At 32.7% G+C, this 11,578-nt stretch overlaps 1 protein-coding gene and 1 pseudogene across 1 annotated transcript; one reads left to right on the top strand and one right to left on the bottom strand.

The window, feature by feature from the left end:
- Positions 1-1,806: 1,806 nt before the first annotated feature.
- On the bottom strand, positions 1,807-6,588 carry LOC128891136 (structural maintenance of chromosomes protein 5). Its single transcript, XM_054150373.1, has 15 exons — positions 6,450-6,588; positions 6,260-6,338; positions 5,847-6,174; positions 5,447-5,785; positions 5,224-5,352; positions 4,938-5,145; positions 4,733-4,861; positions 4,041-4,565; positions 3,824-3,953; positions 3,501-3,747; positions 3,013-3,420; positions 2,705-2,932; positions 2,443-2,622; positions 2,178-2,273; positions 1,807-2,103 (listed from the first exon to the last, which is right to left on the bottom strand). Exons 2-15 carry the CDS (start codon positions 6,316-6,318, stop codon positions 1,954-1,956), a joined length of 3,156 nt encoding a protein of 1,051 aa, XP_054006348.1. The 5' UTR covers positions 6,319-6,338; positions 6,450-6,588; the 3' UTR covers positions 1,807-1,953.
- Positions 6,589-8,430: 1,842 nt separating this feature from the next.
- Positions 8,431-11,293, top strand: LOC128891149 (uncharacterized; annotated as a pseudogene).
- The last annotated feature ends 285 nt before the right edge of the window (positions 11,294-11,578 follow it).

The raw sequence follows: 11,578 nt of genomic DNA, 5'->3' as shown, positions 1-11,578 counted from the left end.
ACTGTGCGCGACTATTTCGCGTTTGTTTTACCGGCAATTCTTGACGGTCGATTTGCGCGTGCCTATCAATAGTTAAGTTCGCGGAACCTCCATCTGTCCGCGCCGCTCGAAATTTCAATACAAATGGAGAAAGGAGTACATATACATGTATATGTGTATATATGTATGTGCATATATGTATAGAAATAGATATATAAACGAGCACACGATTAGAGGTGAAGTTCTTATATTCAGAGAGGGGCCAAATTTGAATCTAAATACAGACAGGGCCGGCTACATAATTTGCGAGACCCAATGCAAAAAGATGTGCGGGTCCCTTGTCCAAAAAGCAGGAATCAAGTGACACGTTATTGGCAGATTAATATACAGGCTGTCCCAAAAATGTTGCAACACCTTGAAAGGGATGGTTCGGGATAGTGATTTGAAACAACTTTTTCCTTAGCGAAAATGTTGTCCGAGTCTTCGTTGAGGAGATATTAACGGAAAACACTGACCAATCAGAGCGCGAGTATGCCGATGGAGCACTCGCGGTAGCGTATGAGCGCGGCCGCTTAGCGCATAGTCTTCGTACCACGGCCGCTCCATCGGTATAACCGCGCTCTGATTGGTCGGGGTTTTCTGTTAATATCTCCTCAACAAAGCCTGTTACTAACTTAATGTTCAATCTATATAATTGAAAGCGACGTCAGTCGTTCGTGACAAATGTAAGATTGCAAATAATTATGTATAATGTTCAATTTTGGATAAGATTTCTCTGCTGATGCAACTCTTACTGGAATTGTTGAGAGTATTTTATAGTCTGTAACAATATTTGGATAAATTCTTGATAATATTATTCTTAAATATAAATTGTAGTACATCGTATGATTTGAATACAACATTTGGAATAACGAAGGAAAGGTAGACGTCTTTTAATTCATTATTCGTTCAATAAGAATTACAATGCATTTATGAGGAGAGAAGCAATTTATACAATATAAATAAGAATGAAAGAAAAAAATTAATTTTTTAATTTTTCTAGATGTCTACAAACAATTCAAATTTCCTATATAACGCGTGTAATATTTCCAGTGAAATCTTCTTTCGTTTATCGTAATTGCATTACGTACTAGTAATTGATGGGTTCGCAGGAAAACTGGGACTTCGAACTTTAATTTAATTCCGACGAAAGTATACCATGTCATATCGCGGAAACAGTTGCGTGTATACGTATACGCGCATGTATACTTCCTGATTCCCTCTTACTTAACTTCCTTTGACTTGCGACAAATGAAATTGGAATTATCGATTTAATATCGAAACGTAGCAACGATTATTGAAATAACGGACTACAGCGACAACGATGCGAATATAAACGAGACGAATTTCACACATTCTTCTCGTTCTACGACGTTCATAAGTAATTCTAAATTTTATGCTTGGATAGCGCATAATTTAAATATAAAAAAGTTTCCTTCCACGAATAAATCCATAATAAAGGTTTTGTAATTAAAAATATAAAAATGCGGGGAAAGAACAAAAAAAGAAACGTCAAAAATAAGGGTAGAAATGGGAAAGACGGTAAAAATAATAATGGTACTAAAAGCAAAGGAACAAAAAGGTCAAGAAAAAGTGGAGGAAGGGCGAAATTTTCTATGGATATTTTCAATGAGGAGGTAATGGAAAATGCTTACTACACTTGCCATAATATTATGGATGTATTGAAATGCAGAGGGTTTCCTTGGCCAGAGGCTCAAAAAAAGAAAAAGAAGAAGGGAAGGAAGTGACTCAAACTTTCAAAATAATTCAGATACTATAGTGACAATGTGTTGACAAAATATATAGTCTTATGTGATTAATTGCATTTCAAACATTTTAAAAAAATACATAAACTATGCTTTGCATAACCATGTAACATTATTGTACATGTTTTGCCATTGTACTGTACTTAGACATAATAAACATCTTTAATGGTTAATCGTCGTCTTCGTTTTCTTTCTCCATTGTTTTTGACACATGCTTGCAATACTCTTTCATATCAAATTCTGTGTGACTAATCATAAATGGACCATTAAACACACAATGCACTGTTACAGTTTCCGAGTATTTTAGGTTGGGTAGTAGCTAAATAAAAATAAAATAGATATAATAGTTGTAATTATATTTGCGCAAAAATAACATATCGAATGTATACTAACTTTGGGTGTGAGTAAGAAATATTGAGAACTGTTTGGTCTTCCAGTCATTTGTACAAGTAAATTAAATACCCGTCTTTCATTCGCAGCATCCATTCCCTGGAAAAGATCAACTATTTAGAACAATCACAATCGCAATAGTTATCAAGTTATGAAAATTCACAGATGCGCGATTATAAAAATAAACACATTAATATGATTTAGCTTATACGAAAAGTTCTAGAACGCGCAAGCCGCTTAAGTCGAGGATACTTCTTTAAAAAATTACTTGATTAATTTCATCTACGCATCGAAAAGGTACTCTTGAGAGTTCTTGAAGTGAAATCATATAAATTGCAGTGGTTACAGCTCTTTCTCCACCGCTTTGGTGATTTCTTGTTAGCTCCTGTAACTGATCGGTATCTCTAAATTTCACCATGATTTTTAGGCCATATTTATCAAAGTCCATCTACGAATATGCATTAATCTCTGTATAACTTTTTAAATAATACATATATAACTTAGTTTCACTTCAGGGTAATTGAACATACGATATTTTCTGGTTGTACTAGTATAACTTCGCCTGCACAACCCATTGCTGAAAAATATGAGCTAAAGTTTGAATTTATTTTTTCTACAATTATCGACAATGGTTGTAACCATTTTTCTCGTAATGTTTGGACCCGTTGTGTTAATGTTTCTATCTCGCCTGTCTTTTTCTGAATAAATTCCTTCAATTCACAAATTTCTGTTTCTACTTTCTCATATTCGTGCAACGTCTGAAATGAAAATACGTAATTGACCATCAAATTAACGATTTACTAAATTCATAATTAGCTCGGATGTTTATAATACTTACACTTTCGCCATCAACATTATTACCCATACAAAAAACTTTTGCTTGAGCAGTGTGCAATTCGTTATTAATTTCCTCAACAGTAGGTGGTAATTTAGAAAAAGCTTTGTTTATTGCCGTAAATTTTTTGTCGGATGGTCCAATACCATTAGTAATTTCTAATGCTTCGTTGTACATTCTTTGCACTTCGTGTAACATAGGATTTATTTCTGATGTAAGTTGTCTTACTCTGTTTTCTGCTTCTTTAAGTTTTTCTCTTAAATCTTGAGATTTGTTTACTTTCATTCTCAAAAATCGATTTTGCAGTTTTAATGCCAATTGAATTTGTTCATTGTCTATAATATACTTAAAACATGCTTCTAATTCATTATTATACGTTTCATAAACGTTCAATTGTTTATTCAAAATCACCTAAAACAGTTATATTTAAGTATTTATATCTTTAAACCAAAACTAATACGTATAAATGTTATATACGAAAATAATGAAACCTTTATATCATTAGTACTGGATTCTCTTATTTTATCAATACTGGTTCGTTCCTTTTGTAAATTTTCAATTTTTTTCTCAATCATAGATATTCTAGATTTTAGAGCTTCTATTTGTTGAAGATTCTTATGAATTTCACTTCTACTAGCCCTATATCTATCTAATTCCTTGTTTTGTTCACATATCTGTTTCTCGATTTGCTCTATTTTTTTGAAAACGCTATTTTTTCTTTCTCGTAATGATTTTAACCTAAAAATACATTTTGATTATGATATTATCAATAAATGTAACACCATCGTTTTAGCATGAAAAGATATCAACGAACTTTTCTTCAATCTTTAATAATTTAGATTTATCTAACACAATAGATAACATTCCTGTACTTGATACTACGTGTATTCCAATTGATTTTTGTCCCGTATATTTAGACTTACTGAGCGAATAAGACTTTGTTTCTGAAAAAATAAAGAGAAGATATGTCAGTTAATTTAATTAACTGTTACAGCAATATAGAATTAGAAATATATAATCATTTTACTTACTGCTAAAATATCTATTTATATTAGAAGGTATGTGATCTATATTCTCATCAACAAGACTTGTTCCTACAGGTATATTATGTAAATTATAGAAGTTTACTAAATACTTCATAATAGTGGTTGGTGCTTCGATTAGTGATACTAAATAATGAGTAAAACCAAAGCATTTAATATTTTCTAAAGGAACTGTTGGTACCATGGAAACCACTCTTGTAGGATCAGAGTGTATAACATTTACTTGTAATTTCTGCACATCTCTCAAATGGTGTAATAACATGTTCATGTCTTGTTTATTTTCACAAACAAATGCAATTAATTCTCGAAATGGGATAATATTTTCCAAATATTTCGCGTATTGAACATCTTTTACATTTATGTTAAGTAGTATTGGTTCATGCACTATTCCAGAGAATTTATCATGGTTCTCTCTTAACCATTCTACTGCTCTATATGTATCCATACTTTTTTCTCTTAGAAGTTGTAATCGCTTAGCTTCGATATTAAGAACTTGCCGTTCAGTTTCTTGAGCTATAAATTTGATATTGTTATGCAGTTTATAATTGAATTTTGAATCAACATTGTAAGTGCAGTATACTCATAGATAGATACTGGTACATTTTATCACATTTTTTAAATATTTAGTAAAGTCCAATCGTAATACGCATTATTCATTCTATGTGAAATAAAAAATTCACCTCTGATCTCTAGATTTATGCGATCCTCTTCTTGTTTGAGCGCTGCATTTTTATTTGTTAACATAGCAATCATACTCCTTTGCTCTTCTATCTTGGTGAATAGGTCCTGCTTCCTTTTTAAAGCTTCCTCTATAAAATATAATGACTTCAGAAATTCCCATATCATGTGAAGGTATTACGATCAAAATTAAAACATGCAACTAACCACATTCAATATCTTTCAAAATGGCAGATAAATCATTGTCTAGTTTGTTTTTTTGTTGTTCTGCTACATTAATATCATGGTCTCTGGCTTCTTCAGTTTGTATTCTCTGTTTGCACGTATTTTCACACTCTTTGATATTATTTTCACAGTCCAAAATATCGTCCATCATCCTTTTGAGTTTTATAGTTTTCATACTAACTTTATTTTTCTGAAATTATACATCATTTAGGATATTTATTATGTCTATAAGTTATATGCAAGTTTAATCTAAAATATATAAACTCACATGATCTGCTACAGAATTCTGAAGTACTTCAATTTCTGATTTGGTTTTATTTATTAAATCATTAGTAGGTTGCATTTCTGCTTCTAAAGATGCCATTTCTGCTACTGCCTTTTTCTTTCTACCTTGTAGCTATAAGATATGTATTTATCAAAATATTATGTAATTAAAAACTGAAAACAGTATACAAGTTTTTATAACTTGTTGAAAAATTTAGTAGTTTTACCTCATGTAACTCTTTACGCTTCTGATCATACAGTATCCATGCCTTTTTCTGTTTCAAAGTAACAATTTTCCTTTTTATTAATTTTCTTTCCTTTATACTACTAACAGTTTCTTTCAAGCCTTCATATATCTGAGTTTTCAATGTCAATAATTTTTGTTTACTTGCTATCTGTACTTCTGTATCTTTATGATCTGATCTGTACTGTATTAACTGTTTATGATGTTCGAGAATTATTGGATCACCAACCGATCTTTCTGTGTTTTCTAACAACTCTTGCGAATTCATTTTTGAAAACTCTTGCACTTTGTCTTGAGGAAGAAACTGACAAAGATTATCTATCTGAAAATGAAAATAAATTATTAAATTTTAAGTTAGATTTATAGAGATCAAGCTTAAATACCTGAATATCAAAATTTCTTGTTAAATCTTGTATCTCTTTAATGTTTGATTGATTTTTATCAAGCAACCAAGATGATTTTCCCTGTGTATTAAACGTTCTACAGATAACAACATTTCTGTTTTTGTCATTCTTAAGATGGATTTCAATTTTTGCTTCATTGCAACCTGCTTTTACATAGTCCCCAACTTGAGATGAACGTCCAATGGTAGTAGGTTTGCCACCCAATCCAAGAACAATCGCGCAAACAATTGTTGATTTTCCTGTGCCATTGGGTCCGATAATTACATTTAAATTTCTGCCAGGTTTTACAATGACTTTACTGTACGTTCTGTAACAAAATAAACATATCTAGTACGTTTATCTATTTACTGCTATTATAGAAATCAATAAAAGTATAAAAATGTAATACTAACACAAAATTTTCTAGATAAATGTAAGTAATTATTCCTTTATCGATGTTGCTGTTGCTCATGGTAAAGTTTTGTTTAATGCCTTTAAATACATCAAAGTTATTTCATTATGTGGGATCAGTATACTTAAATAATAGTAATTAGGTATTTTGTAGAAATAGTGTATGAAATAACATAATATAATAATAATTACATCTAACCGATGTCACCGTATCAACTGCACTATTTTCGATTTCTTGAAGTTACATGAGATGAGACTTTGATGGGAGCATGTAAACATAACTGAACGTAACCTATCCGACAAGATAAACAACTGTTGCAACTGTTGCAAGAGGCCATAGACTCGGCCATATCCGAGTTGACTTCAGCGACAGTTGCGGAAAAAGTAGGAAACTCCGGGGCAAGGACAGAGAGGGCGATACAACAATTGCAGGAGAGACGAGGACAGGGCGATTAGGCTAGCATGATTTTTTTTCCAGGATATTGAAGCAAAGAAGCAATATTTTCTAATAATTCTGATTTTAATATATTCGTTACACTTTAACGGATGCGACTCCAAGGTCTGATTTTCCAATTTCGCCCTAAAAACTTTATAAACAATAAAATGAAGATAGCAAACGTACTTTTGTTTCAGATATAATTAATTTTTGTTATTGAAACTTTTTTCACATATAGAGGGACGTTCAAAGAAGACAATTTGACAGTGTAGATTTAATTTGAATGTATACATATATAGACATAGTAATCGCAAGGAAAGAATTCGGTCGAAACGGTGGGACGCGTAGCTCATCGAATTTTTATCCGATTCACTTGATGCAATGCTTAAATTGAAGGTAATTAAGTTTATATACTAATCAACCTCGACTCTTAATGAATTATTATTATAGCATAAAGTCATTGCAAAATAACGGTCGACATGTATCTTTCATTTTCATGCTTTTTGCCGCCATTTTTGCAATTAACAATTCTATTTTTTTTTTTTTTTTTGCAAATTGAGGTTCATACGCATTTTACGTACCTACCAGAGAAAAAATTTTTTGATTTTACCTATCAGATGTTTTCCCAGTGCTCCACGTATCCCACCGTCTCGACCGAATCCTTTCCTTGCCTAAACAGGCGATAAGACTAAATAAGTTGATAAAATGATCAACATCGAATCGACTATAACGATAAATTCTAATCTAGATAATGTCGTCGTTATTGCATCGTCTGCATGTTGCCAATGTTATAGGTACGGTTTGTTGCAATCGTGCGGGACCTTGACGATCAAATTATGATAAAAGGAAAATGTTTCCCCCATCAACGAGTGGCATTCTACCTCGTTTCAGATCGATGTACACCCACATAAAAATGATTAAATATCATTGCTTTACGTTATACGTCGACAGAATGGTCGTATTATAACGCCAATAAATTATTTTCCATTCGAGGTCTACCTGTAACAACCAACTTTCTGGCAGTCTTCAACTTCCCGGTGATCGGAACTATTTAATACGAAAGTAAGTCTCTAAATAGAGCGTAATTCGCGCCCGTGAAATTAAAGTTATTTTATGTTTATATATTAAGAGGTGTCTTTGTGGTGTAAGTACGGAAAAATTAAGCATACTTAGGGAATTGTTTTCGATTCTATAAAACAAAGAACGATTCAAACGGTTTTGCTACTAATAAAACTAATTCAGAAATAGCATAAAAATATTTTTGTACGAATTTTATAAAATTCATTCATTGATTTACGTTAACGTTAAATTAGCTTCCTTTGATGTCGGTATCTTCGTGGTTGTCAAAAGATTCTTAAGAAATTCAAATGGTTTATTAAGTTATAGAAGTGTGGTTGTCGTGTGAAGCAGAATACACCATGTAAGTAAAAACTGAAGAAAATGACGCTTGTTTACTATTTTACTATTTTTTTTTTTTTTTTTTTTTTTTTGTACTCTATGTATTCTAGACATTTGAGAAATATGTAGAATGTCATTGTTTATAAAAGAAATAAGTTAATAAATTACAATTTTACATGGTTTCTTTTTGTAAATTTTGTAAATCGGTGTACCAATACATTCTACACCCACTGTATCTCATATTGTCAACCGTATTTCCATTGTCGAATCCTTAATTGCAATAGAGATAACATGATTCGTAATCTTTGTAAAATCGTACTTTATCCTCCTCATGCAACAGATGTTTTCCTCGACGAACCAATGATTCAACCCTTATTAATTATATTCAAGTTTCTAAAATCTCATGGCTTATCGTCGTAAATCACATACCGTTTCTAGTATACTAACACGTATACCGTGCTTATATAGTAATTGTATCTAAGTTTAAGTTTTGTGTAACGCTACAATGTACCCAAGTTCAAGTTTGTTCAATTCTGTAATATGTACTGATTGATTTAATTTACAATGTATTTGTCAATATGCTCAGGAACGAGCATATTGCTAATAATCCCGTAAGGGGTTAAATAGCGTAATAGATAAATAAAAAAAGACCGCATTCCCATAAAACCAGAGCCACCGGCTTCGACATTTCAAATTCAGTGGCCTGGCAATCGAAAACAATTCCCCAAGTATACCTAGTCAGATTTTTCACCAAAGGACGTCTCCGTGTTCTTTGTTTCAGAGGAAAACAGTCACCGAATGTCTGGTCGATCGAGAAAGGCGAAAAATTCCGCAGAACGGAAACTATGGAAACTACCGTGGGCCTTAAATTTGAGAACGTTGATACATTTTTATGTCGTGTTCGTTCGCGCGTTTGGATATATGCCTTATAAGATCGAGTCATCGAGGTACGTGTTCTCCCGGCCACAACTTGCTTGGACCGCAATCATGATAATATTACAAACGTGCGCAGTACTGTACAGCATTTATGAGATCAATTACACCGACAAAAGCATCGAATACACCTCCATGATAATGCATTACAACATCATTCTGTCTCTGGGTCTCATAAACGTATTTTCGGGTTTTGCTTCGTGTCGATCGAAGATACATACGCTCCAAAGAGTGTCGTGTTTAGCTCGAAAATTGCCATCGCAAACTTTGGGCAACGCGGTTCAATGGACGATAATAAACGACACGATAAAACTCATTCCGATGATCATCTTCATGCAGTTCATCATAGATACGAAAGTAATTTTCATTGTCGTTGCTTGGTTCATGTTTATTTTGACCATGCTATTCAACTCGTTGTACGTGATCAACGTACGGGTGGTGAACGCATGTTTCTGACACATAAACCAGTCTCTTGTGAAAGTGAGAGATGTTCTCCTGAAAGACGAGCCCCATCTTCTAAGGAGGGTGTACCACACGCAAAGGAATCCCGTGTTGCTAACGGAACTGAGAACCCTCAAAAGACAGCATTTAGAAGTCAGCGAGGTTGTCCAGCTTATAAACGAAACGTTCAGCTTGGAGGTGATCGGCAATATTGCGTTGACGTTGGTCGATACCACTTTTAACTTATACTTTTGTTTATTGCTGATGACCGACACTAATCCAATCAATATGTCGTGGTTTATTGAGCTGGTGTACGTGACTTTCTATGTTTGGAACTTGATTGCGATGGTATGGGTCTGCGAGTCTGCCACCGACCAAGCTAAGGAGATTGGTTCCAACATTCACCGAACCCTCGTAATCACTTTCGACGAACAAGTCTCTACCGAAGTAAGACGAAAGAATTGGATCGGATCAAAATCGGTTAGAAATTAGCGGCGAATCGACTTTGATCCGACTGTGACGCATAACAAGCATGACTTTCATTAATCTCTCCTTTTCGAATACACAGTTGGAGATGTTTTCTGTACAAGTTTTGCAACAAGACAACACGTTCTCGGCGAAAGGGCTCACGACAGACGCAACCCTTCTAACAAAGGTAAATCAAGAGTACCTTGTCATCAGAGCTGGGTAAAATACGTATTTTAAATAATAAACGGTAAATAAATATTTTATTTCGGATCATGCAAGTATTTTTAAAAATAAAATATTTTATTTGTTATAAAAAACGTTTAAGGTGATGTTTCAAATAATATTTTATTTCAAAAAAAAAAAAAAAAAAAGAAGAACTGAAAATATTAGTGCCATAGCTCGGAATATTTTATTTATTTAATTTATTATCAGCAAATAAAATATTATTATTTTACTAAATTATAGTGTAAAATATATTTATTTTGGTAATGTAAAACGAACGAAGTACTTTTCCTCTGGATTATAAACATACATTCAATGTAGTTCTTCAATGAATACTTCTATTAAGAATCTTCAATAAGAATCTTCATGAAATGAGTGACGGAAAGAGATATTCTTCAATCGCGAGAAACAGTTTCTTCATCTGTGTATCATATATAGGCAGTTTATTTTCAGGTTAACAGCTATGGAAAGTGTTCTATTTTATGTGTTAGATTATCAAAATAAAATATTTATTTTCGTGCTTTAACTATAGATTACCAAAATAAATTATTTCATTTTACGTTTTACATTACCAAAATAAAATATTTTATTTGCTGAAATTTTATATCCCATTTGAAATGCTATTTTATTTGAATTCCGAAGAATCTATTATTTAAAATAGTATTTAAAATATTTTCTCCGCAAATATTACCCACCTCTGCTTATCGTTCGCCATTGTCGCGGTTTTGCATAGTACGTTTATTTACAGGTAGCGAGCACTGTCACAACCTATCTGTTGATATTGATACAATTTCTATTGATAAAACCTTGTTGAAGGAATGCTCGTGATTTGCGCGCTAAGGAACTCGACCAGGTTGGACTCAAAAGTTGTTGTTAATTAATCGATTTACCTATTATTATTGCGAGCAATTAGTGTTATAATAATAACTCGGTAACGTTCGGATACTTTTGTGGCGTCCGTTCGGTAGATTTTACTAAAAATGTTTTGCAAGACATTCGAAATGTAACACGCATAAATATCATAATGATATGTTATAATAGAAATCCGTAATATGACGCACATTTATTAAGCGAAAAACCTTTCGTTTCATTCTCTTCGGCTTTCGTCGTTAGTGAGAGATTATCTTTTCTTATACGATCAAGAACATAAAAATGATAGCGATAATAATGAAAAGGATGCTGCCTGGAAGGAAACAGGAGAAATAGGAGAAATAAACGCAAAACGACGTTTTCTTTTCTTGTTTTCTTCCTCTTCATCCAATAACAATGCTACACAGCACAGATTTTATCATAATTTTATTATATAGAATAATATAGAAAATATACATAAGATATGTTGAATATACAGGGTGTCCCAAAACTCGGGGAGGAACCGAAAATGGGGGGTAGCTGAGACGATTCTGAACAACAATTTCCTTTGCAA

This window comes from Hylaeus anthracinus, unplaced genomic scaffold, assembly GCF_026225885.1.
Source record: "Hylaeus anthracinus isolate JK02 unplaced genomic scaffold, UHH_iyHylAnth1.0_haploid 12001, whole genome shotgun sequence".
NCBI classification, from domain to species: Eukaryota; Metazoa; Arthropoda; class Insecta; order Hymenoptera; family Colletidae; genus Hylaeus; species Hylaeus anthracinus.
The sequence above is the reverse complement of the archived record's forward strand: the minus strand, read 5'-3'. Positions and strand labels throughout refer to the sequence as shown.

What these genes read in the sequence shown, in the direction of transcription:
- LOC128891136 (XM_054150373.1), bottom strand. Translation starts at nt 6,318, where the DNA reads ATGAGCAACAGCAACATCGATAAAGGAATAATTACTTACATTTATCTA. An exon ending in TTTGAAAGATATTGAATGTG is followed by an intron (nt 4,862 to 4,937) that starts GTTAGTTGCATG and finishes TATATTTTATAG; the next exon opens with AGGAAGCTTTAAAAAGGAAG. An exon ending in TTATTAAAGATTGAAGAAAA is followed by an intron (nt 3,748 to 3,823) that starts GTTCGTTGATAT and finishes ATGTATTTTTAG; the next exon opens with GTTAAAATCATTACGAGAAA.